A 25,442-nucleotide genomic window follows, 5' to 3' on the forward strand; every position below is an offset into this window, starting at 1 on the left:
GCTTATTTGCGATGCTTCACCTTATGCAGTGAGGCAGTAGTTTTACATATTATGCATTTGGGAGAAGACTGACCATTGGTTTCTGCTTCTGATTAGTCCTAAATCTAACAATGTTCAGCCAGAAACACAGAAGAAAGGAGGAGGCATTTTTGGCGTAACAAGATTTCATCATTATTTGTATGGTTATCATTTCACATGATTATCTGATCATTAACCCTTACTTATTTTGGTTCACACAAAGGCCTCTCATTGTCAGCTGAAAGCTGATCACAAAGATGGTCATTGACCTTATCAGCGCACTCCTATGATATAAAGCATCGTCAGTCCGAGTACCATGCTGATGCGTTATCACGCTTACCTTTACCTATTAAGCAGACACCGCCAACTAGCTGTGCTAAGTTTTCTTTATTTATCATGAGCAGATCATTTGCCTGTGACAGCTCAGAGATATACCAGCAATGGTTCTGTGATGGGGAAGGAGATGGACATGATATTGAAAGGAATGATAACTGGAGTGCATCACATGCATCTTGATTTGAAACCGTATGTGTCAAGAAAGCTTGAGTTCACCTTCCAAAGTGGGTGCTAGTTGTGGGGAATCCAAGTGATCATTCCTCCTAGTCTGTGTGAAAGAGTTCTTGAACAGCTAGATGAGGGACATCCTGGTATAGCCTGGATGAAGCACGTAGTTATATTTTGGTGGCCGGGTCTGGAGCTCCGATTGAAGATGAAGTGGGATAGTGTCAGTCTTGTGTGTGAATAGGAAATACACCACTGTTGTCTCCTTTGCACTCATGGGAGTGGCCTAAAATGCCACAGCAACTGTTGCATGTAGATTTTGCTGGTCTGTTTCAGGGTTACATGTTCTCAGTCATAATTGATGCACACACAAAATGGCCAGAAGTTGTTACCAAGAAATCTACTACAACCAAACAAACCAATGAAAACCTTGCAAGATTTGGTAAACCGGAACAGGTTGTTGGTGATACCTCAAGAGTTTGAGGATTATCTCAAAGTAAATAATATTCAGCAATATAAAAACCGTATCATACATTCCTCGAAACATTATTTAAAAGCTTCAAAAGGGCAAGCGTTGTTATCACGTCGTGTGAGTAGCTTTTCGGCATCTTATAAAAACACGCGACTACCCAAAGTTCACTTGCATTACTCCTCTTGAAGAGAAACGTGAAAACTATGATTTGTTATTACCTCCAGAAACTTGGCAACAACAATCTCAAGATGCTAGATGAGAAGTGAAGACTAAGCAAGGAGATCGAGTGTTAGTGTGTAATTCTGCCACGAGTGAATGGGGACCAGCCATAGTTTTCGCGAAAACAGCTCCAATTTCTTACATGGTTCAAACCGAAGAGGAACTAGTTTGGCAACAACATTGAAACGATTTTTCTGAACCATCTCCAAAAGTACCAACTTCTCTAGTTCCTCATGGTATGAATACTACTATGGAAGGCTTAGTTGATTCCGAGTTGCCTGAGAATTGTGTCTCTGCTACTATACCACGTGAGAATGATGCAGAATTGCTTCCAAGAGAAGTGTCTACTGAAGTTCCAAATCACACTTCAGGGGTCAAAGACAACTAAATTCCACAACGTTGTGTACAACCAAAGAAGAATAGCCTTCCTTTTGATCAACTTCCTTATTTAAAGATATATAAATGAATAATGGTTCTTTGTACCGCTTCTTGAGTATTATTGATATGATGTAGTTATCATGACCACAGAATTAAGGGGGATGGATTTAATATATTGAAATAGTTGCATGATTGCTTTAAGAGCAGGTCAGATTTAATGGTGATGTCACTGGGGTGTTTCAGAGGTTTCTGCTTTTAGTTTCAGTTTCTACTTTGTACAGGCAAGAGCTCCCGGAATAAATCTTGTGTGTTACTTTGAATCTTTGTGTGTGCAAAGCACTTTTGTTTTTGTTTAAATCCCACAACCTCTAACGTAGTTAGGACATTACAATGTCACTAAGCTTAATTTCCAGTACTGTGGAGGGGTTTTGATATTTTGGTGCAAGCTCCGCAATACTCGTTTAAAAATAAAAATCACGAGAAGCTGAACTGAACCAAGGAGAAGGGGAATAAACGTGGGAAATTGGACCTCTCTGCCTTCAAGGAAAACCCCTAACTGTGAGGAACAGGGATGTGCCATTAGCTCAAATTTAAACTGATAGCAGAGAGAAATACACAGTTCTCAAAAATTGCATTTAATCAACTTCAGAGTTAGTGCCAGAACTCTCTAAGTGAGCAGAACGTTAACTGTGATTGCTAAATGCTGTAACCTTTATACCCAGCTTCTCAGTCCTCAACCCAACATCAAATCTCACCAAACCAACCCCCCCCTCCCAAAATACCGGAAAAAACAACCCCCCCCCCCCACCCCCTCCACACTCTCTCAAACACCCCCACATCCACCGCTCCGCACAGGAAAAGACTAACATGAATATTTAAAAAAAGGGAAAAGCTCCAGGGGAGAAGATGACAACAAGTCACAATGAAGGAGCAACACAGCTTGGACGTGAGGCGAATTAAAAATGGTAGAAAAGGGGACACGTCCTCCCACTCTCTCTCTCTCTCTCTCTGACCCCAAAAACCTTAAACGTCCTGAGTTATGTGCCAACATAATTTTTAACCACGAACATTCGGAGGGTTGCTCCTTCAGCAGGTGAACGCTCCAAAAGCTCGTGATTCCAAATAAACCTGTTGGACTTTAATCTGGTGTTGTGAGATTTCTTACTGTGCCCTCCTCAGGCCAACATTGACATCCCCACATAAAGAATAAAGAAAATTACAGCACAGGAACAGGTCCTTTTGGCCCTCCAAACCTGCACTGACCATATTGCCCTACTGAACTATTACTTACGGGGCGAAAAACTGCAGCAGGCGACGGTGCAGAGGGACCTCGGGGTCCTTGTGCATGAGTCGCAAAAACCCAGCTTGCAGGTGCAGCAGGTGGTCAGGAAGGCGAATGGGATGCTGGCCTTCATAGCGAGGGGGATTGAATATAAAAGTAGGGAGGTCTTGCTGCAGCTGTATAGGGCATTGGTGAGGCCGCAGCTGGAGTACTGTGTGCAGTTTTGGGCGCCGCACCTGCGCAAAGATATTTTGGCCTTGGAGGGAGTGCAGAGGAGGTTTACTAGGTTGATACCGGAGTTGAGGGGGTTGAGCTATGAGGAGAGGCTGAATAAACTGGGCTTGTACTCGTTAGAGTTTAGAAGAATGAGGGGAGATCTCATTGAGACGTATAAGCTGATGAATGGGATGGATAGGATAGAGGTGGAGAGACTCTTCCCGCTCAAAAAAGACAGTAGGACTAGGGGGCACAGCCTCAAGATAAAAGGGGGGCGGTTTAGAACGGAGTTGAGGAGGAACTTCTTCACTCAAAGGGTGGTGAATCTCTGGAATTCTCTGCCTGTTGAAGTGGTGGAGGCTGCCTCGCTAAATATTTTTAAGACGCGGGTTGATGGGTTTTTGATAAGAGAGGGGATTAAAGGTTATGGGGAGAGGGCGGGAAAGTGGAACTGAGCCACGACAGATCAGCCATGATCTTATTGAATGGCGGGGCAGGCTCGAAGGGCTAGATGGCCTACTCCTCCTATTTCTTACGTTCTTATGAACTAATAACCCTTACCGTCCGCGGACCATATCCCTCCATTCCCATGCTATTCGTGTATTTGTCAAGATGACCCTTAAAAGTCACTATCATATCCACTTCCGCTTCCACTACCTCCCCCGGCAGCAAGTTCCAGGCACCCAACACCCTCTGTCCAAATGCAAGAGTCCAAATGCAACTCATGATAGAACTTAAATTCACTTTTACCCCTCGGAGCCCAGCAGTGTGACTCCTCAGTTTGGTGGCTGACACACTCTCACTATTTTTAATATTCTGTCACATTTGTTATCCATCCCTCATTGCCCCTGAGAAGGTGGTGGCGAGAATTGAACTCAGGAACTCCTGGATTCACCGCCGCTCCAGATTTCAGCAGGTGATGGAGCCTGACAGGTCAGTGCAGTGCCCGGTATTTAAACACTGCAATTGTGGGCAGTTGGAGGACGGTTTGCATCGGCTGACACCCCAACAAGATTTTGAAATGAGCTTTGGGTGATTATTGGTCAGAGAAGCTTTCCTGCAAATTAACCTTATGAACTGTGGTGAAAATGTCTCCCTCCTGATTTGCTTTCTCTCCAGGAAGTGGCACTCTGCACCCTGATGAGGTTTGTTGAGGCAGAAGGGAAATGGCCTCTTATCAGGTACGAGGAGGATGAACGTTACACCTTTCCCTGGGAGCTGTTGAACGTAAGTGGTGATTCTGATTTTGTGAACATTGCATTGGGAAGATGTGGCGGTAAAATGTAATGATCCTTTGCCAAAGCCCCAGGTTTTTGGTAAGATTCAGTTGGAGCCAATAATGCTGTAAAGTTCCGTAATTCCGGTATGAAGACTATACTTAGCTTGTTGAGAGCAAAGGTCGAGAAATTCAACTCCAGACCGACCTTGTAGACTTTGCGAGTCCAAACACTTACTCAGAAAATGGATGGCACAGTGGGTTAGCACTACTGCCTCGCAGCACCAGGGACCCAGGTTCGATTCCCGGCTTGTCAGCGTGGACTCTGCATGTTCTCCCCGTGTCTGCGTGGTTTCCTCCTGGAGGTCTGGTTTCCTTCCAGTGCTGGTTAGGGTGCGTTGGCCGTGCTAAATTCTCCCTCAGTGTACCCGAACAGGTGTTGGAGTGTGGCGACTCGGGGATTTTCACAGTAACTTCATTGCAGTGTTAATGTAAGCCTACTTATGACACTAATAAATAAACCTAACTTAAAAACTTACAGTCACAAGATTCTATGGGTTTCAAAGAATAATAAACTTTACAGGGCCACCAAGACAAAACAGCTTATAACATCTGTCTTATACTCTAACATTAAAGTAAATATGAGGTAGTTGTGAATTAACAAGTAAACTGTGAGCAAACACACATCCCACAACAAATAAATGACAGATGCAACCAAGACAGAGTCCGTGGATTTCTCAACAACGCACCCAGATTTCAGTTCACGTTGACCACTGAAACTCTGTCTCACTCACAAGGAATTCTGGTCTTTACCTTCGAAGACCTAATCTGGTGGTTCTCTTCATGAGGCACTCTGAATTCGGATGGCACCTACAACAGCCCACCTGACAGTGTTCCTATCTCTACTCCTGAGATTCTGTTCCCCTGGGTTCCTGAGCCTGCACTCAAGTGCCAGATCTCAAGCACAGCTTCTGTTCGACCAAGCACTCCTGTCCAAAGGAGTGCCTTCATTCCAGAAACCTACAGCACCAGTGTTTGGCTGCCCCCTCCTCTTAGGGACCTGTCTCTGTCTCCTTCCGGGGATTTCGTTTCGGGCCCTCTCCGTGTCCTCTGCCTGGGAGCGTGGTCTTCCGTGGCACTCTTTCCCTAGGTCTTGCAGCATTTTTCTTTATGCAAAAAAGTGCGCTGATTCAAAACAGTGGGACTGCGGGTGCACGAAAACTCCGAGGCCTGCCTGGAATCGAATTTCCCAACCTTTACTCTCAGTGTGCTAAGTGTAGTTTTCATACCGGAGTTCTGGAGCTTATCCGGGGTGGGGTTGGGAGAGAGTCTCAACTGATGAGGAGGTGGACACAGAGAGTGATGTTGCGTGATTATAGAACCCTATAGTGCAGAAGGAGGCCATTCAACCCATCAAATCTACACCGACCACAATCTCTGTAACCCTGTGCGTTTACCCTCACTCGTCCACCTGACACTAAGGAGAAATTTTTACCATGGCCAATCCACCCAACCCGCACGTCTTTGGACTGTGGAGGGAAACTGGAGCACCCGGAGGAAACCCACACAGACACAAGGAGAATGTGCAAACTCCACACAGACAGTGACCCGAGCCGGGAATTGAACCCAGATCCCTGGGGGCTGTGGGATGGCAACTCTAACCACTGTGCTACCGTGCTGCCCATATATTTACAATGAGTCGGGCCATTTAGCCCCCCTATCCATGCAAACCTCGTGTTGCAGCATCTCGATGCATCAAGAATCTTCCTGCCTCCCAGGATTGTTGTGGGTATTAATTGCGCTTTGCCTAATTGCGTTTCTTTACACCAATCTCATGGCTGCCTTTGGTGTCTTGGGTTTAAAAGAAGTCAGTCTGTCCTCCACTTGGACTGATCAAGCTGTTGATTTATTACTGCAGCGTGTACTAGTATACAGTGAAAATATTGTTTCTTGTGCACTATACAGACAATGCATACCATTCACAGAGGAGAGGGCGCAGGATGTAGTGTTTACCATCATAGCTCAGCTGGAGAGAAAGATGAATTTAATGTGAGGTAGACTCATTTCTGATGGCAGCGGGGAAGAAGCTGTTCTTTGGTACATGATCTCAGACTTTTGTATCTTTTTCCTGACGAAAGAGTTAAAATGGGGTTTCCTCCATTAAGCAAGTGTCTGTCTGTGTAGCGAGTGTCAGTATTAGCCTCACTTTGAGTCATATGTAAATTCCAATGTCATATAATTTTTGAGAAGAACAAAGAATGGTGTAGCACAGGGACAGTCCCTTTGGCCCACCTAACCCGCACTGACACATGACATCTCTCTAAACTAAAGACCTATTGCCTCTACGTAGTCCGTATCCCTCTATTCACTGTCTATGTATCTGTAAAGGTGCTCTTAAATGTTGCTATCGTATTTGCTTCTACCACCACCTCTCTGTGTGTATTTATTAGTGTCACAAGCAGGTTTACATTAACACTGCAATGAAGTTACTGTGAAAATCCCCTGGTCTCCACAGTCTGGCCCCTGTTCGGGTACACTGAGGGAGAATTTAGCATGTCCAATGCACCCCAACCAGCATGTCTTTCGGACTGTGGGAGGAAACTGGAGCACCCAGAGGAAATCCACACAGACACGGGGAGAACGTGCAGGCTCCACACAGACAGTGACCCAAGCCGTGAATCGATCCCGGGTCCCTGGGGCTATGAGGCAGCAGTGCTAACTACTGTGCTGCCTCCTGTGGAAGAGCGTGCCAGGCACTTAACATGCTCTGTGCAAAAAATGTGCCTCTCAGATCTCCTTCAACCTTTGTAATTGACAATTTTAGCCCAGGGGAAAAGAACTCCGACACTCCACTCTGTCCCTGTCCCTCATAATCTTGTCGACTTCTATTGGGTCTCCGCTCAACCTCCGTGGTTCCAGTGAGAACAAACCAAGTTTGTCCAATCTCTCCTGGTAGCTAATACCCTCCATACCAGGCAGCATCCTGGTAAACTGTTTCTGTACCCTCCTCAAAGCCTCCACATCCTTCTAGCGACCAGAACCACTGTGGAAAAGCAAAGGCCAATTCAGTTTTAATGAAAGGAGAAGTGCTGAACAGGTCTGGTAACATTTGGAGAGAGAGAGAGATACGGTTGATGTTTTTGACTCTGATGTGACTCACGAGCATTTCCAGTACTCTCTGCTTTTATTTCCAGCACTTCTGGTGTTTGTCTTTTTATTAGTTTTAACTAACCTGAGGTTCGGTTAAGATCTAACTGCTCTAACCAGGGGCTTCCTCAGAGTATGTCAGTATCTGTTAGAAGATGGATAACCCAACCGTTTGAACCATTTTCTCTGCTGGCTGTAAGGATAGAAGTGAAACCCGATGCAACCTGTTATTCTTTTGAGGTGTGTTGTGGATAGTTTGAGTGGTTTAGGTTGTCGGGGTGGAGACTGAGGTCGATGATGTGGGCCACAGCTAGGAACACAGTCAGGTTGTGTTTGTTCTTTTTGCACGAAACCGTAACCCGATTGTAAGGGTGGAGACTGAGTTGAGGTTAGGAGAGCAATGACTTGCTTTTCCTCACTGAGGATGGTGTGTTCACTGAGCCATCTTCGCGTTCATGAACCTGATGTGGGAGTCCAGTTTAGGACGAGGATTGCCAAGGTTGCATGTCGCCAACCTCGGTGGTTGTCTCGGAAGTGTATCCAAAACTCTGGTGTCCCCTGCCCTTAGTCACACCATGCCCCCTTTCCTCTGTCACCCTCTCTGCTCACCGACCCGACATTGGCTCCCACTGAAGCAACATCCTGACTGTAAAATTCTCATTCTTGTTTTCGAATTTCTTCATGGCTTCACTGCTCCTGATCTCTGCGATCTCCTCCCAACAGCAAAACACTCGAAAATACCTGCGCTTCTCTTGTTCCAGTTTTGCAAACCTCTCGATCACCATCAGTGCCTCCAGCTGTTGGGGCCGAGTGCCCTCTCTACACTCTGCCTCTCAACCTCGCTTTCCTCCTCTAAGACGTTCCTCTTCAACCAAGCCTTTGGTCACCCCCTTTATGTGTCAAACACTGTTTTACAATGTGCCCATCAAGTGTCTTGGGCTGTTTCAGTACATTAATGGTGCTACATAAATGTAAGTTGTTGTTGTGATGATGGAGACCAAATCCTTGGGTGGTGCTGGCCACGTAATCCTCGGCAGTTCACACCATCAACAGCTGGCGTCCATTTCTGCTCCTTTTCCGAAATTCCTGGGGACATCTGGCTGTGGCACGGTATAGATCATTGGAGGCAGAATCTCCTTCACCAAAATCCCTTCACAAGTCTGACAACAGCGTACCGAGTGCTATCCTTTAGCAGCCTACATTTGGAGTGCCAGAGGAACTGACACTCCTGGTTAAATACAAAGCAAGAGGGTCCCTGATTGGCCCATCAATTTGGCCCTCACTCAGAGCTACCTTTTTGTGTCCAACCAAACAAACAAAATCAAATTAACTTCGGGGCAGCTCCCTAATGGAGGGAAACCGCCTGAAACAAAAGCGGAAAGGAAACTTAAAACATGAAATTAAAATCTGATTGAAGGGGTCAGTAATACACCCCAGCCCCTGCGGTGCCCAGCGGGCATCAACTGTGCCCTGGGACACCGCATGCTCCCTTTCCAGGGACACCCAGCCACGAATGTAGCCGCGCTAGAGGGGCAGTCAGTCAGGTTGGATGACCCTTTCGGTCACCCTGGGTCTGTAGATGGAACGCCTCGCCAGACCCAGGAGCAGGTTCACGGAGGAAGTACCCCCCCCCACCCCCCTGCCCCCCGCACCCATTGGGGCCTTAATCAGGGAGTTCATATTCTAACTGGCCCACCACAGTAGCCTGATTAAGGCTGTTACAGGCAGGTACTGTTTTAAGTGAAAGACCTGGATTTCAGGGACAGTTTGTGTGTCATTGTTTCAGAAGTCCATTTCCTCCAGCTTCAGTTGTTATCTGTTGCTCACACTCGTGTCCGTTCCCTTTCAGTCGCTGGTTACCAGTCTGCTTCAAGTCGAGAGCGATGCCTCACTCCTGCTGTCCCGATTTCAAGAATGTTTACAGTACGCGGATGTCCGTTACTACGTGATGGTTTTTGCTGCTGAGCATATCGTGCAGAGCTCAAAGAGGGTAAAGTAACACAACTTTACATTCTGCTCGATTCTAAATCCACAGCCACACGGTGTCAGTTTGATCGTTGCTCTCTCTCCTCTCTGTGCAGGAATGGCTTCCCATTCATCAACAAAATGCATTCAGCCTTTTATCCTCACTTCACATGCCCAGCGAGCAGAGTCAACTCACAAACTTCCTCGTCAAGCAGCAAAGTAAGTATTATTAAACAATGAAGTCTGGGTCACAAAGGGAAATTTGATTTTTGATTTGATTTATTATTGTCATACGGAGAGAATATACCATTCATAGAGAAGGAAATGAGAGAGTGCAGAATGTAGTGTTACAGTCATAGCTAGGGTGTAGAGAAAGATCAACTCAGCGCAAGGTAAGTCCATTCAAAAGTCTGACAGCAGCAGGGAAGAAGCTGTTCTTGAGTCGGTTGGTTCGAGACCTCAGACTTTTGTATGTTTTTCCCGACGGAAGAAGGTGGAAGAGAGAATGTCCGTGATAATTACGCTGGCTGCTTTTCTGAGGCAACAGGAAGTGTAGACAGAGTCAGTGGATGGGAGGCTGGTTTGCATGATGGACTGGGCTTCGTTCATAACCCTTTGTAGTTTCTTGCGGTCTTGGGCAGAGCAGGAGCCCATACCAAACTGTGATACAACCAGAAAGGATGCTTTCTATGGTGCATCTGTAAAAGTTGGTGAGAGTCATAGCGGACATGACAAAGTTCCCCAGTCTTCTGAGAAAGTAGAGGCATTGGTGGGCTTTCTTAACTATAGTGATTTGGACTGAGAATGTTTTATACTGGCCAAAGGCCTGAGGGAAAAGGAACGGGGGTTCAGTTGACCTTTCAAGCCCAGGATCGTAAGAGCTTTCTTGGTTTTGGATACATGAGGGATTACAGAGCTGTGGCGGGTAGATTGAGGCAGAATATAAAGGTCAGTTATTAATTAATTACTGGTGGGAAAGGTTTGAGTGAGTGGATGACCTTCACGTGTGCCTCTGATTAATTTAACTAAGTTTCTGAATTAGAAGTTTCACAGAGAAAGTTTAGCTCTCACTTCTTTATGGAGATTTTAAATTTTTACCCCAATTCCCGATCATGTTTGATTACCCCTTACCTCTGCGGAATTCAGCACTCACACGAGAGACTGAGCTTGTTCGTTGTGACTGAATTGGTTAGACATGCATTAAAACATTCCTTGTAACATTCTACTTCCCACAGAGTGCAGGAGGAGCCCCAGCATTGATCGGTGAGGGTGGATTAGGGACGCTGGGCCTGTGAGCCCTGCAGAGGTGGTGGCTGAGTGTGGAGGTTTCTGGCTTGCAAGGCAACACCACTGCATCAGTAATTACAGGCCTGACTCCATGGACCTGAGCACATGTCCATGCTGACGCTCCAGTGGAGTATCAAGGGGGTGCTGCATTGTCAGAGATGTTCAGCCTCTCATTAAATGTACAAGATCACAGCACCAGTGAAGAGTGGGTGTGTTTTTGCAGGTGACCAGATGAATGTTTTATCTTTCAACGAACACTCTTGAGGATGGCGTAGTGGCATAGCTGTTGGCGCCAGGGATCCAGGTTCAATTCCCGGCTTGAGTCACTGTCTGTGCGGAGTCTGCAAGTTCTCCCCGTGTCTGTGTGGGTTTCCTCCGGGTGCCCCAGTTTGCTCCCACAGTCCAAAGATGTGTGGTTTAGGTGCATTGGCCGTGCTAAATTTTGCCTTGGTGTCTAGAGGTTAGAGGGATTAGCAGGGTAAATATGTGGGGTTACGGGGTTAGGGCCTCGGTGGCAGTGTTGTTGGTGCAGGTTTAATGAGCCAAATGGGTAGGAATCTGTAGGGATTCTGAGTACCTGCTCGTGATCTCATTGCTGTTTGTGGGGTCTTGCTCTCCCCAAATGGCATTACACCAAAGACCACACTTTAGAAATAACTTAATTGAATTGAAAAGTTTCAGGATTTCCTGAGGTTACTGAAGGTGCTATGTAAATGCAATTCTTTAATTAAGCGGTGAAAAAACATTAACGGGGAGTGTTGCTATGAGCCAAACCAGGAGAGTGAGATGGGGAAGAGGCTCGACGTGAAGATGGAGAGATTTCAGAGTTAATAATTTCATCATGAACAGTGGTGAACTCATGCTGCACCCTCCAGGACGAGGGAGGAAGGTGTTGATCTTATTCAGGGATCCATTGGGATGTGCGGAGTTTGGGCAGAGACAGGTGGAGCTGTAGCTGTTTGATTTTTGGATAAGGAAGGGCCACGGTGGGCTGTATGGCCTTCCTCTTCTGAACTCACTGTGTGTTGGGCACTTGCAGTGAGGTATATTCGTGTCGGAAATATTACTGTTCAGTAAATAATTACACTCGGATGTGTCAAAATAATGATTTTAATTTTTCTTGAATCACCAAAACTGGCTGTGCTGTGAGGGGTATTTCAGATTTTTTTTTGCAGGATTGTTAACTTTGGAACCTCTCTCTTTGCAGAGAAACATGAAGCGTGGAAAGCAGCTAGACTCAAGGTGCTGTTATATATTATACTCTCATTCTGACACAGGGACTGCAAATCCCATTCCCTTTCGGGCAGGCCCCACTGCTGACTGGGTTCAGAAGATTCACCATAACCTTTCGTACACACCCCGCGAACCTGTCCCCTCAGACCGTACACTCTATCTGGTGCTTTATGAAGCCCTTAAAGTTGCTTCGCTGCCCCGATTTTGTGGGCTTGGCTGCTTAGACATCATGACAGGGCAACTTAATAGCTGAAACTTCATTATAACCCCCCCCCCCCCCCCCCCCCCCCCCACTCCACCCCCAACTCCTTAAGTGTTTGCCACGCCTAAGACCTCTTTAAAGGCATTCCAAGGCAGTCCAAAGATGTGCAGGTTAGGTGGATCGGCTGTGCTAGATTGCCCCTTGGTGTCCCAAGATGTACAAATTAGGTGCATTATCCACGCTGAATTGCCTTCTGGTGGCTCAAGCTGTGAAGATTAGGTGGATTGGCCGTGCTAAATTGCCCCTTAGTGTCCCAAGATGTGTAGGTTAGAGGGGAGTTAGTAGGATAAATGCGCGGGGTAACAGGGTTAGGGCAGGGGATGGGCCTGATGAGATGCTCTATTGGACGGTCGGTCCAGACTCGATGGGCCAAATGGTCTCCTCCTGCAATGTAGGGATGCTAAGAAAGGGAGAAACTGTTCCCATTGGTGGAAGGGTTGAGAAAGCGAGAGAGACACCAGTTTTAAGGTGATTGGCAGAAGAACCAACTGCAATATGGGGATCATCATCTTCACACAGCGAATGGTTAGGATCTGGAATGCGCTGCCTCAGAGGGTGCTGGAGGCTGATTAACCGAAGCTCGCAAAAGGAAATTGGGTTGTTATTCAAAGAGAAGGACTCCGCTGGGCCATGGAGAAAAGTGGGGGGGGGAAACGAGGGGAGTTGCTCTTGCTGAGAGCTAGCATGAACATGACTGGCTGAATGGCCTCCTGTGCTGCAACCATTCTGTGATCAGCCCAGCTACGCTGAAGTTGGCTAATTTTCCCAGCAACCTTGGGAGTAATGTAAACGTGATCATGGTAAATATGTGGGGTTACGGGGAGAGGCCTGGGTAAGATGCACTGTCAGAGAGTTGGTGCTGGCTCGTAAGACCTAGAAGCAGGAGTAGACCGTTTGCCGCACCCCCCGCCCCCCACCAACTTGGTCCGCCATTCAATAAGATCACGGCTGATCTTTTTGTGGATTCAGCTCCACTTACCCACCTGCTCACCATAACCCTTAATTCCTTTACTGTTCAAAAAATCTATCTATCCTTGCCTTAAAAACGTTCAATGAGGGAGCCTCAACTGCTTCACTGGGCAGGGAATTCCACAGATTCACAATCCTTTGTGTGAAGAAGTTCCTCCTCAACTCAGTCCTAAATCTGCTCCCCCTTATTTTCAGGCTATACCCCCTCGTTCTAGTTTAACCTCCCAGTTGAAACAACTTCCCTGCTTCTATCTTATCTATTCCCCTCATAATCTTATACGTTTCTATAAGATCTCCCCTCATTCTTCTGAATTCCAATGAGTATAGCCCCAGTCTACTCAGTCTCTTCTCATAAGCCAATCCTCTCAACTCCGTGATCAACTTAGTAAATCTCCTCTGCACCCCCTCCAGTGCCAGTATATCCTTTCTCAAGTAAGGAGACCAAAACTGTATGTAGTACTCCGGGTGTGGCCTCACCAGCACCTTATACAGCTGCAACATAACCTCACTGTTTTTAAACTCCATCCCTCTAACAATGAAGGACAAAATTCCATTTGCCTTCTTAATTACCTGCTGTACCTGCAAACCAACTCCTTGTGATTCATGCACAAGGACACCCAGATCCCTCTGCACAGCAGCATGCTGCAATTTTTTTTACCATTTAAAATTTTGCTGTTATTCACCAAAATGGACGATCTCACATTCACCAACATTGTACTCCATCTGCCACACCCTCGCCCACTCACTTAGATTGTTTATATCACTTGATGGACTGAATGGCTTCTTCTGTAGGGAATCTATGATTCTATTCTATAACTCTCTGATAATATCTTGTATATAAGCGGTGTGGTGGGAAAAGAGACAGTCACAGTACAAGAGTGATTGGCTGATTGTGACTGATAGAATGAGTGAGTTATGTTGCTGTGATCTGAGCACCTAACCGTGTATTTGGCATGCTCCAATAACATTGTGTTTTATCCTCATTTCACCAACAGGAGCACAGAAGAGCATTTGAACGACTGTGGCTGACATTCCTGAGACACAAAGTAAGTTTCTTCCAAAATAATGCTCCCTAGAGAGGTATCTTTAACTTGTTTGCCGATAGTGTTGTTCTGGTTAGGGCCCAGGTTGTATTTTGCACGTCCTCTTCACATCTGCAGCATGAGTTCATTTGCATGTTTGTAGCAAAGAGTCAACTTCCTCCAGTTAACTTGTTCTTAAACATGAAGAGGAAAGCAGAACTATTCCTCTCATGCTGCCGTGCTGTTGCAAAGTGTCTCCAGTGCAGTAATGGGTCACTTGGCTCAGCTGCTGTTTGCTGTGGAACACAGTCTACTCCAGCCTCTGTCCACACCATCAGAGTATCCTTCCATTCCTTTCACCCCCTTGTGTTTACCCAGTTTCCTCCAGAGCATATCTGTATTTCAACCACTCCCTTTGAAACCAACATTCTCACTATTCTCTGGGTAAAGGGCTCTCTCCTGAATTCCTAGTTGGTGACTATCCTAAGACCATAAGACACAGAAGCAGGATTAGGCCATTCGGCCCATCGAGTCTGCTCTGCCATTCGATCATGGTTGATACGCTCCTCATCCCCATTTTCCTGCCTTCTCCCCATTACCCTTCAACCCCATTCCCAATTAAAAATCTAACTCCTCCTTAAATTTACTCACTGTCCCAGCATCCACCCCACTTTGGGGTAGCAAATTCCACAGATTCACAACCCTTTGGGAGAAGTAGTTTCCCCTCAACTCTGATTCAAATTTGCTAAAATTTGTTATAATATGACTCAAATTCTGGTTACACCCAGATCTATCCAATCAAATCCTTTCCTAATTTTGAATCACCCGTCAATCTTCTCTATATTCTCGAGAAAAGAGCCTAGTCTGTTCAGTCTTTCCTAGTAAGTATGACCCCTCGATTCTGGGATCATAAGACCATAAGGTATAGGAGCAGAATTAGGCCATTCGGCCCATCAAGTCTGCTGCGCCATTCAATCATGGCTAATGTGATTCTCATCCCCATTCTCCTGCCTTTTCCCCATAACCCCTCATCCCCTTATTGATCAAGAACCTAACTATCTCTGTCTTGTGAATCATTTTTTACACCTTCTCCTGCACCTCTGTAGCCCTGTTCTAATCAGAGCTGAACACAGTGTGACCACAGTTCAGTACAAGTTTAACGGGATTTCTTGTGCTGTTATGAGTTACCTTCGCTTTCTGGCTTTGATGCTCGGAGTAGGTGAGGGGTGAGTATCATAACTGGAAGTATTCTCATGAACTTCTGTTTGGTTTTGAATCAGTCTACTACAAAGCTAATAAACTTTATCCATTGATTAGTCTGTGTGACTTTGGTTGATTCATGTTGATGCGAGTGGGTGAGCTGTTGTTTTGAAACTCTTTAAGGTATTTTGAGCAGTAAACAGGATGTGTATTTCTGCAACATTGCAGAATTCTGGTGGTGGTGATATAGTAATCGGTATGGAAAACAGTTTGACACTGATTTAAATTTACAGTTAAACAAATTCACCTCTTTGTAAAAACTTGAAGAGGGGATATATTCAGGACTGTGAGGGAAGAGTTTTATTTCCTTCTTTCTTTGATGGGGTGTGGGTGTCACTGGCAACACCAGCATTAGTTTAAGTTTAAAATTAAAATTTAAAGTGTATTTATTAGTGTCACAAGTAGGCTTACATTAACACTGCAGTGAAGTTACTGTGAAAATCCCCTAGTCGCCACACTCTGGAACTTGTTGGGGTACACTGAGGGAGAATTTAGCATGGCCAATGCATCTAACCAGCTCGTCTCTCAGACTGTGGGAGGAAACTTTATCAGTTTAGAATGGAAAGGTGTAGGATAGCCTGCTGTTATGTTGTGACTGCACCTTTTGGTTTATCTGCTAGCAAGACAAGCTTTAACATAAAAGGAGCTGATTAGTGATATGACAGCCTCAACCATGAGGTGATCGTTGGAGAGGGGAAGATAGAGTATCTTAGTATAGTTGGATTTATTTAAAGTTTATTTAATAGTGTTACAAATAGGCTTACGTTAACACTGCAATGACGTTACTGTGAAAATCCACTAGTCGCCACACTCTGGTGCCTGTTCGGGTACACTGAGGGAGAATTTAGCACGGCCAATGCACCCTACCCAACACATCTTTCAGACTGAGGGAGGAAACCGGAGCAACCGGAGGAAACCCATGCGGACACAGGGAGAATGTGCAGACGTCCACGATAGTAGTCATGATGTGGATATGCCGGCGTTGGACTGGGGTAAACACAGTAAAAAGTCTGACAACACCAGGTTTAAGTCCCACCGATTTATTTGATAGTACACTCACTAGCTTTTCGGGTTACTCCCTTCTTCAGGTGAATGGAGAGTTCTGGCCTCAGACAGAGCATGTAAAGCACAGACAGTTTACAGATTGCTGATTAGAATGTGAATCTTTACACCTAACCTGCTGTTCAAGTCTTAGAGTGGCCAACAATGTGAGTAGAAGGAGCACTGGTCACAGGTTAAAGAGATGTGTATTGTCTCCAGACAGTACAGTAAGTGTAAGTTACTGTCTGGAGACAATACACATCTCTTTAACCTGTGATCAGTGCTCCTTCCACTCACATTGTCGGCCACTTTAAGACTTCAACAGCAGGTTAGGTGTAAAGATTTACATTCCAATCAGTAATCTGTAAACTGTCTGTGCTTTATAAATGCCCTGTCTGAGGCCAGAACTCTCCATTCACCTGACGAAGGGACTAACCCGAAAGCTAGTGAGTTTACTATCAAATAAATCGGTTGGACTTAAACCTGGTGTTGTCAGACTTTTTACTGTGTCAGACCTCCACAGACAGTGACCCAAGTCGGGAATCGAACCCAGGTCCCTGGCGCTGTGAGACAGCAGTGCTAACCACTGTGCCAGCCCATCTCTAATTGCCCTTCAACTGAGTGGCTTGCAGAGTCATTTCAGAGGGTAGTTTAGAGTCAACCATATTGCTGGCCTTCATTTATTGCCCAACCCGAATTGCCCTCCATTTCAGAGGGGAGCTAAGAGTCAGCCACATTGCTGTGGCTCTGGAATCACTTGTAGGCCAGACAGTACGGGCGCAGGGGGAAGAGGGGCTTTTGAGTGACAGTGTGAGGGAGCCATATTAACGTCAGTAGAGATACAGTCAGTAACACAGGGTGCTGGGGGAGAGGGGTTACTGAGTGACAGAGCATTGGTAAGAACATTGAATACAGGAGTTGGAATGTCTTGTTGAAGTTGTACAAGATATTGGTAAGGCCACACTTGGAATACTGTGTACAGTTCTGGTCACCCTATTATAGAAAGGATATTATTAAAATAGAAAGAGTGCAGAAAAGATTTACCAGGATGCTACCAGCACTTGATGGTTTGAGTTATAAGGAGAGATTGGATAGACTGGGACTTTTTTCTCTGGAGTGTAGGAGGCTGAGGGGTGATCTTATAGAGGTCTATAAAATAATGGAGGCCATAGATCAGTGCTAGTCAATGTCTCTTCCCAAAGGTAGGGGAGTCTAAAACTAGAGGGCATGGGTTTAAGGTGAGAGGGGAGAGATACAAAAGTGTCCAGAGGGGACAACTTTTTCACACAGAGGGTGGTGAGTGTCTGGAACAAGCTGCCAGAGGCAGTAGTAGATGCAGGTACAATTTTATCTTTTAAAAAGGATTTAGACAGTTACATGGGTACGATGAGTATAGAGGGATATGGGCCAAACGTGGGAAATTGGGACTAGTTTAGGGGTTTAAAAAAGAAAGGGCGGCATAGACAAGTTGGGCCGAAGGGCCTGTTTCCATGCTGTAAACCTCTATGACCAGATAAGGACAGCAGATTTCCTTCCCTAAAAGGCATCAGTGAGCCAGATCAGTTTTCACAACAATTTATAGTCTTAGGTCACCGTGATGGATTTATTAATTGTATTTAAATTCCACCAGTTGCGATGGTGGGATTTGAACCACGGTCTCCCAGGGCATTAACCTGGCCCTCTGGATTAATATTTCAGTGACAATACCACTGCGCCACTGTCTCCCCATCATGTGAAAGGGGCTAAATGAATAGCTCTTTTGAAAGCGATGATCCAGACTCTGTGCTGTAAAATACTCTCACAAAATTTCCCATTTTCTCTTTGTTGTAAAAGCCTCCTATTTCACAACTCCCTCTGAGCAAGCGATATCAAGGTGTTTGCTAGCTCTGCTATAAAGGATCAATAAATGGGTGATTTAATAATCCTTCCTGTCTCTTTACACTGGGGCCAACAGGAGTGATAGAATAACTCCATTGTGTTAAAGTTAAAAATTAAAGTTAAGGTTTATTTATTAGTCACAAGTAAGGATTACATTAACACTGCAATGAAGTTACTGTGTAATTCCCCTTGTCGCCTGTTCGGGTCAGTGCACCTAACCAACACGCCTTCCAGACTGTGGGAGGAAACTGGAACACCCAGAGGAAACCCATGCAGACACAGGGAGAATGTGCAGACTCCACACAGACGGTGACCCAAGCCGGGAATTGAACCAGGGTCCCTGGCGCTGTGAGGCAGCAGTGCTAACCACTGCGCTACTGTGCCGCCCCTAATGGGAGAGGTCAGAGTGTTACTCGCCTAGAAAGATAGAGGATAGGAGCAGGAGTTAGGGCCGTTCGGCCCTTCGAACCTGCTCCGTCATTCGTCAGCCAGAGGAAGGAGACTGGTACTGTGGACCTGTGATGTCGTACTGACCCTCTCACCCACTTAGACCGGCCACGTTTTCCAGCGGTCAGATTTACAGTCCCCGCCCTGTCCCCGCCACTCACCCACCCAGCCCCGGAACCACTTCCTTCAGCGTTTCTCCTTGTGATGGCCCTCAAAGTGTGGGAAATGGCAGTCAGTCAGAATGGAACTTGATTGTGGTGCGAGAGAAGCAGCAAATGACTCGACACACCATGGGAATCAAACTTTGTTTTATCGATGATGGTAGTTAAAGAACATAATTGTTAAACCTTCATGCTTTATCAGTCAGCTTGATCATCAACGTTAAAATTATCTATTTTTACAAGTGAATGAATTAATTTGAAAGCTTTGCCAGTTGAGTGACGAGCGTTGAAGTGTGATGTGCTTGCAGTTTGCTACCCTGTATCCTTCATGACCACTGATTCCTGAAGCCCAGAAATGAGTGTAGTGTGAATCTCAGTACTGTGTGCTTCCTGTTATTGTAACGGGTGGTAACGTAGTTGAAATTGTAGAGAATGTCAGTGGGAAAATCTAGCACCAAAGGTTACGAGGTCAATGTTACGAAATTGAAATTTAATAGCCTGTGGGTTAACGTTGTGAAGATTAACCACAGAAATTGTCTCATAATCTTGAGTGCATCACCAGGCGGCATGGTAGCACGGTGGTTAGCACTGCTGCTTCACAGCTCCAGGGACCTGTGTTCGATTCTAGCCTCGAATCACTATCAGTGTGGAGTTTGCACATTCTCTTCGTGTCTGTGTGGGTTTCCTCTGGGTGCTCCGGTTTCCTCCCAAAGTCCAAAGATGTGCAGGTTAGTGTCCTGCACGTCCTGAGATGCGTAGGTTAGAGGGTTAGCGGGTAAATATGTGAGGATGAGAGGGTAGGGCATGGGTGGGATTGTGATAGGTGCAGACTCAGTGGGCCAAATGGTCTCTTTCTGCACTGTAGGGTTTCTATGATTCAGTGCCCTACATCGCCATGCCTGTCCACGTGTGACTCCAGCCACACATCATGTTAGAGTTAGAATTAGATATAGCTCTTAGGGCAACAGAGATCAAAGGATGTGGGAGGAAAGACAGGATCAGGCTATTGAGTTGGATAATCAGCCATGATCATTATCGATGGTGGAGCAGGCTTGAAGGGCTGAGTGGTCTCCTCCTGCTCCTATTTGCTGTGTGATGAACTCTGTGCACTGGAAAGTGTGCTGTGCAGACTGATGAGTTGAAAAACAATGGCTATGTGAGGGAGGGCCAGCTTCACCTCAGGTTATCTAGAGAAGGGGCAATGAACGTGGCAAGGTTACAGATGTTAACCTAGTACAGTTTCAGGGGACGTATTCCACCTTAACACAGGCCTTTGCACTTGCTATTTGCTCCGCCATTCCCCACCTTCTCCTGTCTCTGTGCTTTCGTACAACCTGGTAACTCTCCCCGTTCTGCTGAAGTGTTAACCCTGTTTCGTACGTGCTCAGTATTCTCAGCACCACAGTCAGGGACTGCAGGCGTTCAAGAACACAGTAAAAAGTCTGACAACACCAGGTTTTAGTCCAACCTATTTATTTGATAATATACTCACTAGCTTTCGGGGTTACCCCCTTCGTCAGGTGAATGGAGAGTTCTGGCCTCAGACAGAGCATATAAAGCACAGACAGTTTAGAGATTACTGATTAGAATGCGAATCCTTACACCTAACCTGCTGTTCAAGACCTGAAGTGGCTGATAATGTGAGTGGAAGGAGCACTGATCACAGTTTAAAGAGATGTGTATTGTCTCCAGACAGTACAGTAAGTGAGGTTTGAACAAGACTTCTTCACTGCACAGAATCTTCAACCGATGCTATACACTAGATACATCGATGACATTTTCTTCCTTTGGCCTCATGGTGAACAATCACTGAAACAACTATATGATGATATCAACAAATTCCACCCCACCATCAGACTCACCATGGACTATTCCCCAGAATCAGTTGCATTCTTGGACACACGCATCTCCATTAAGGACGGTCACCTCAGCACCTCACTGTACCGCAAGCCCACAGACAATCTCGCAATGCTCCACTTCTCCAGTTTCCACCCTAAACATGTTAAAGAAGCCATTCCCTATGGACAAGCCCTCCGTATACACAGGATTTGCTCAGATGAGGAGGATCGTGACAGACACCTCCAGACCCTGAAAGATGCCCTCATAAGAACAGGATATGGTGCTCGACTCATAGATCGGCAGTTCCGATGCGCCACAGCGAAAAACCGCACCGATCTCCTCAGAAGGCAAACACAGGACACAGTGGACAGAGTACCCTTCGTCGTCCAGTACTTCCCCGGAGCGGAGAAGCTACGACATCTTCTCCGGAGTCTTCAACATATCATTGATGAAGACGAACATCTCGCCAGGGCTATCCCCACACCCCCACTTCTTGCTTTCAGACAACCACACAACCTCAAACAGACCATTGTTCGCAGCAAACTACCCAGCCTTCAGGAGAACAGTGACCACAATAACACACAACCCTGTCACAGCAACCTCTGCAAGACATGCCGGATCATCGACATGGATACCATCATCACACGTGAGAATACCATTCACCAGGTACATGGTAAATACTCTTGCAACTCGGCCAACATTGTCTACCTGATACGTTGCAAGAAAGGATGTCCTGAAGCATGGTACATTGGGGAGACCATGCAGACGCTACGACAACGGATGAATGAACATCGCTCGACAGTCACCAGGCAAGACTGTTCCCTTCCTGTTGGCGAACACTTCAGTGGTCACGGGCATTCAGCCTCTGACCTTCGGGTAAGCATTCTCCAAGGCGGCCTTCACGACACACGACAGCGCAGAGTCGCTGAGCAGAGACTGATAGCCAAGTTCCGCACACATGAGGACGGTCTCAACAGGGATCTTGGGTTCATGTCGCACTATCTGTAACCTCCATGACTTGCCTGGGTTTGCAAAACCTCACTTACTGTACTGTCTGGAGACAATACACATCTCTTTAAACTGTGATCAGTGCTCCTTCCACTCACATTATCAGCCACTTCAGGTCTTGAACAGCAGGTTAGGTGTAAGGATTCGCATTTTAATCAGTAATCTCTAAACTGTCTGTGCTTTATATGCTCTGTCTGAGGCCAGAACTCTCCATTCACCTGACGAAGAGGGTAACCCCGAAAGCTAGTGAGTATATTATCAAATAAATAGGTTGGACTAAAACCTGGTGTTGTCAGACTTTTTACTGTGTTTACGCCAGTCCAACGCCGGCATACCCACATTATGGCATTCAAGAAGGCAGCTCACCACCATCTTAAATCCATAGAACCCCTACAGTGCAGAAGGAGGCCATTCAGCCCATTGGGTGTGCACCGACTCTCTGACAGAGCATTTTACTGTCCCCGTAACCCTGTGCACTTACTGTGGCGAATCCCCCTACCCTACGCACCTTTTGGACCCAAAGGAGCAACTTAGCACGGCTAGTCCACTTAACCTGCACGTGTTTGGACACTGAGAGATAAATTAGCATGGCCAATCCATCTAACCTACGCTCTTTGAACGCTAAGGGGCAATTTAGCATGGTCAATCCACCTAATCCGCACATCTTTTGGAGCGTGGGAGGAAACCCAGGCCAATGCGGAAAGAATGTGCAAACTCCTTGTTAATGGAAAATAGCAAAAGGCGATAAGTGCTGGTCATGTGAGCCGTGTCCACATCGCGTAAAAGAATTTAAAAAAAAAATTTCAGCAAACCCTAGTTTTGCAGGCTCTAATTATAGGGCGTGTGGTCAGGAGTATTTTGAGCTGATGAGAAGGCCAGAAGCTCCATCTACCATGACAGTAATCTGCACAGGACACATTTGATCACCGTGAAGCCAGTGACGGTTTATCATTTGGTGTAAAGCAGTAAATCAGTTAAATATGAAGAGTAGTGTTACCAGCCAGGGTAGAAAATCAAGCTCACTGTTTTTAAAAAAAAACATTCCAGCCACGATCATTCAGATGTTATTGTGACGGTAAACTTGATAAATCCACTCACCAGACTGAAATATTACTGAAAATTTCAAACAGAATTTTGTTTTTCAAACAGCTATCGACTAATCTGTACAAGAAGGTGCTGGTGATATTGCACGAGTCCATTTTGCCACACATGAGCAAACCCGCCCTGATGATCGATTTTCTCACCGCAGCTTATGAGATCGGTATGTGAAGAAGGATGTCGCGTGATAAGTCTCCTCGTAAATAAAACACCGTCCTGCTTAATTGCTTACTTCAGCAGAGAAAGGATCATAGAAACGCTACAGTACAGAGAGAGGCCTTTCGGCCCATCGAGTCCCACCCAGGCCATACACCCATATCCCTACATATTTTACCCACTAATCCCTCTAACCTACACATGTCAGGACACTAAGGGGCAATTTAAGCCTGGCCAATTAACCTAACCCGCACATCTTTGGACTGTGGGAGGAAACCGGAGCACCCGGAGGAAACCCACGCAGACACAAGGAGAATGTGCAAACTCCACACAGACAGTGACCCAAGCCGGGAATCGAACCCAGGTCCCTGGAGCTGTGAAGCAGCAGTGCTAACCACTGTGCTACCGCGCCACCCATCTGTTTTACTGAGGGATTCACTGGCTAGACCAGCATTTATTGCCCATTTCTAATTACCCCTTGGGGAGGTGGTGGTGAGCCACTTTCTTGAACCACTACGGTCCCTGTACTGTAGGTACACCCACAGTGCTGCTAGGGAGGGAGTTCCAGGAGTTTGACCCAGTGAAAGGGCAGTGATATTTATCCAAGTCAGAATGATGTCCAATTTGAAGCAGGATCTTGCACGTGGTGGTGTTCCCATGTATCTGCTACCCTCGTCCATCTAGGTGGCAGAGGCCGCTGATTTGGAAGGTGCTGTCATAGAATCCCTACAGTGTAGAAAGAGGCCATTCAGCCCATTGAGCCTGCACTGTCAACAACTCCACCCAGGCTCTGTACCTGTACCACCACATATTTACCCTGCTAATCTCCTGACACTAGGGGACAATTCAGCATGGTTAATCCTCCTAACTTGCACATCTTTGGTGTATGTGAGGAAACCAGAGCACCCAGAAGAATCCCACACAGACACAGGGAGAATGTGCAAACTCCACACAGACAGTGACCCGAGTCCAGAATTGAACCTAGATCCCTGGTGCTGTGAGGCAACAATGCTAACCACTGTGCCAGCCCATCCCTAATTGTCCTTCAACTGAGTGGCTTGCAAGCTCATTTCAGAGGGTAGTTTAGAGTCAGTCATACTGCGCCCTGCATTTATTGCCCAACCCTAATTGCCCTCCATTTCAGAGGAATGCAAGGAGTCGACCACATTGCTGTAGCTCTGGAGCCACATGTAGGCCAGACTGGGTAAGAACGGCAGATTTCCTTCCCTAAAGGTCATTAGTGAACCAGATGAGTATTTACAACAATTGATAGACGTGCTGGTTACCGTAAGACTTTCAGACTATGGGAGGAAACTGGAGCACCCAGAGGAAACCCACACAGACATGGGAAGAATGTGCAGATAGTCACCCAAGGCCAGAATTGAACCTGGGTCCCTGGTGCTGTGAGGTAGCAGTGCTAACCACTGTGCCACCCAAAGCAGGGAGTCAGAGGAGGCTTGATGTGTTCCTGCAGTGCATCTTGTAGATGGTACGCACAGCTGTCATTGTGTCGCTGATGGGGTGTATGTTTGTGGTGAAGGATGGGATGTTGACCAGTCAGACTGTTTTTATTTTCCTCCGAAGCGGCATTCATGCTCTTAGAATAAGAATTAACCCACACTGTCCGGTATTTGGTTATACAGTAAGTCCTACAACACCAGGTCAAAGTCACCGGAGGAAGGAACTCCAAAAGCTTGTGATTCCAAGTAAAACTTGGTGGGCTTTAACCTGGTGTTGTGAGACTTCTTACTGTGCCTACCCCAGTCCAACGCCGGCATCTCCACCTCGTGGTTGTACAGTGGAATGGTTTGAAAATGTAACATTGAACTCCCTCACGTATAAATCACACCGAGTCCTTCACCAGGCGCCCCTGTACCCACTGCAGTATTTGCTGCTTTAAGAGTGACTTCACTCCTGGAATACGTCATTGGCTGTAAAGTGCTTTGGATCATCCTGAGGGCATGAGGTATGGACATGCAGGTCTTCTTTGTGACTCTTCCATTACTGTGGCCTCTCCCCTGATTTTGCCATCTTGCCGTCTCTTATCTCCATCTTCCTCCCACTTTGTCAAGTGTATTTTGAAAAGTGTGTTTTAGTCACAGGTCCGTCCCTCATCCCAAAATCCGACCTGGCTGTCCCCTCTCCACGTCAGTAACATGCCTTAGAATGCTCCCGATGCCAGGACTGAGTGGTGGTTTGTCCTGTGTACGGACTCGGAAAGGTTTAGTTGACTGTGTACCTTTGACTTTTGTAGGAGGAGCTATCAGCCTACTTGCCTTAAATGGACTGTTCTATCTCATCCATCATCATAACCTGTAAGTTTCTTCGTCTTGTTCAATATAAGCAGTTTATCAACCACAATGTATT

General features: G+C 46.2%; 1 protein-coding gene across 1 annotated transcript in view; it reads left to right on the plus strand.

Annotated features, from left to right (window-relative positions):
- noc4l (nucleolar complex associated 4 homolog) overlaps positions 1-25,442 on the plus strand; it is a 47,459-nt gene that overhangs the window by 9,810 nt on the left and 12,207 nt on the right. The window contains exons 4-10 of the mRNA XM_080208640.1: positions 4,206-4,313; positions 9,299-9,439; positions 9,531-9,633; positions 11,909-11,943; positions 14,161-14,211; positions 22,971-23,082; positions 25,330-25,390. Coding sequence (XP_080064766.1) covers positions 4,206-4,313; positions 9,299-9,439; positions 9,531-9,633; positions 11,909-11,943; positions 14,161-14,211; positions 22,971-23,082; positions 25,330-25,390 — 611 coding nt within the window. The remainder of the gene's footprint in view (positions 1-4,205; positions 4,314-9,298; positions 9,440-9,530; positions 9,634-11,908; positions 11,944-14,160; positions 14,212-22,970; positions 23,083-25,329; positions 25,391-25,442) is intronic.

Source organism: Carcharhinus amblyrhynchos, chromosome 20 (assembly GCF_965287045.1).
Source record: "Carcharhinus amblyrhynchos chromosome 20, sCarAmb.v2.hapA, whole genome shotgun sequence".
NCBI lineage: Eukaryota > Metazoa > Chordata > Chondrichthyes > Carcharhiniformes > Carcharhinidae > Carcharhinus > Carcharhinus amblyrhynchos.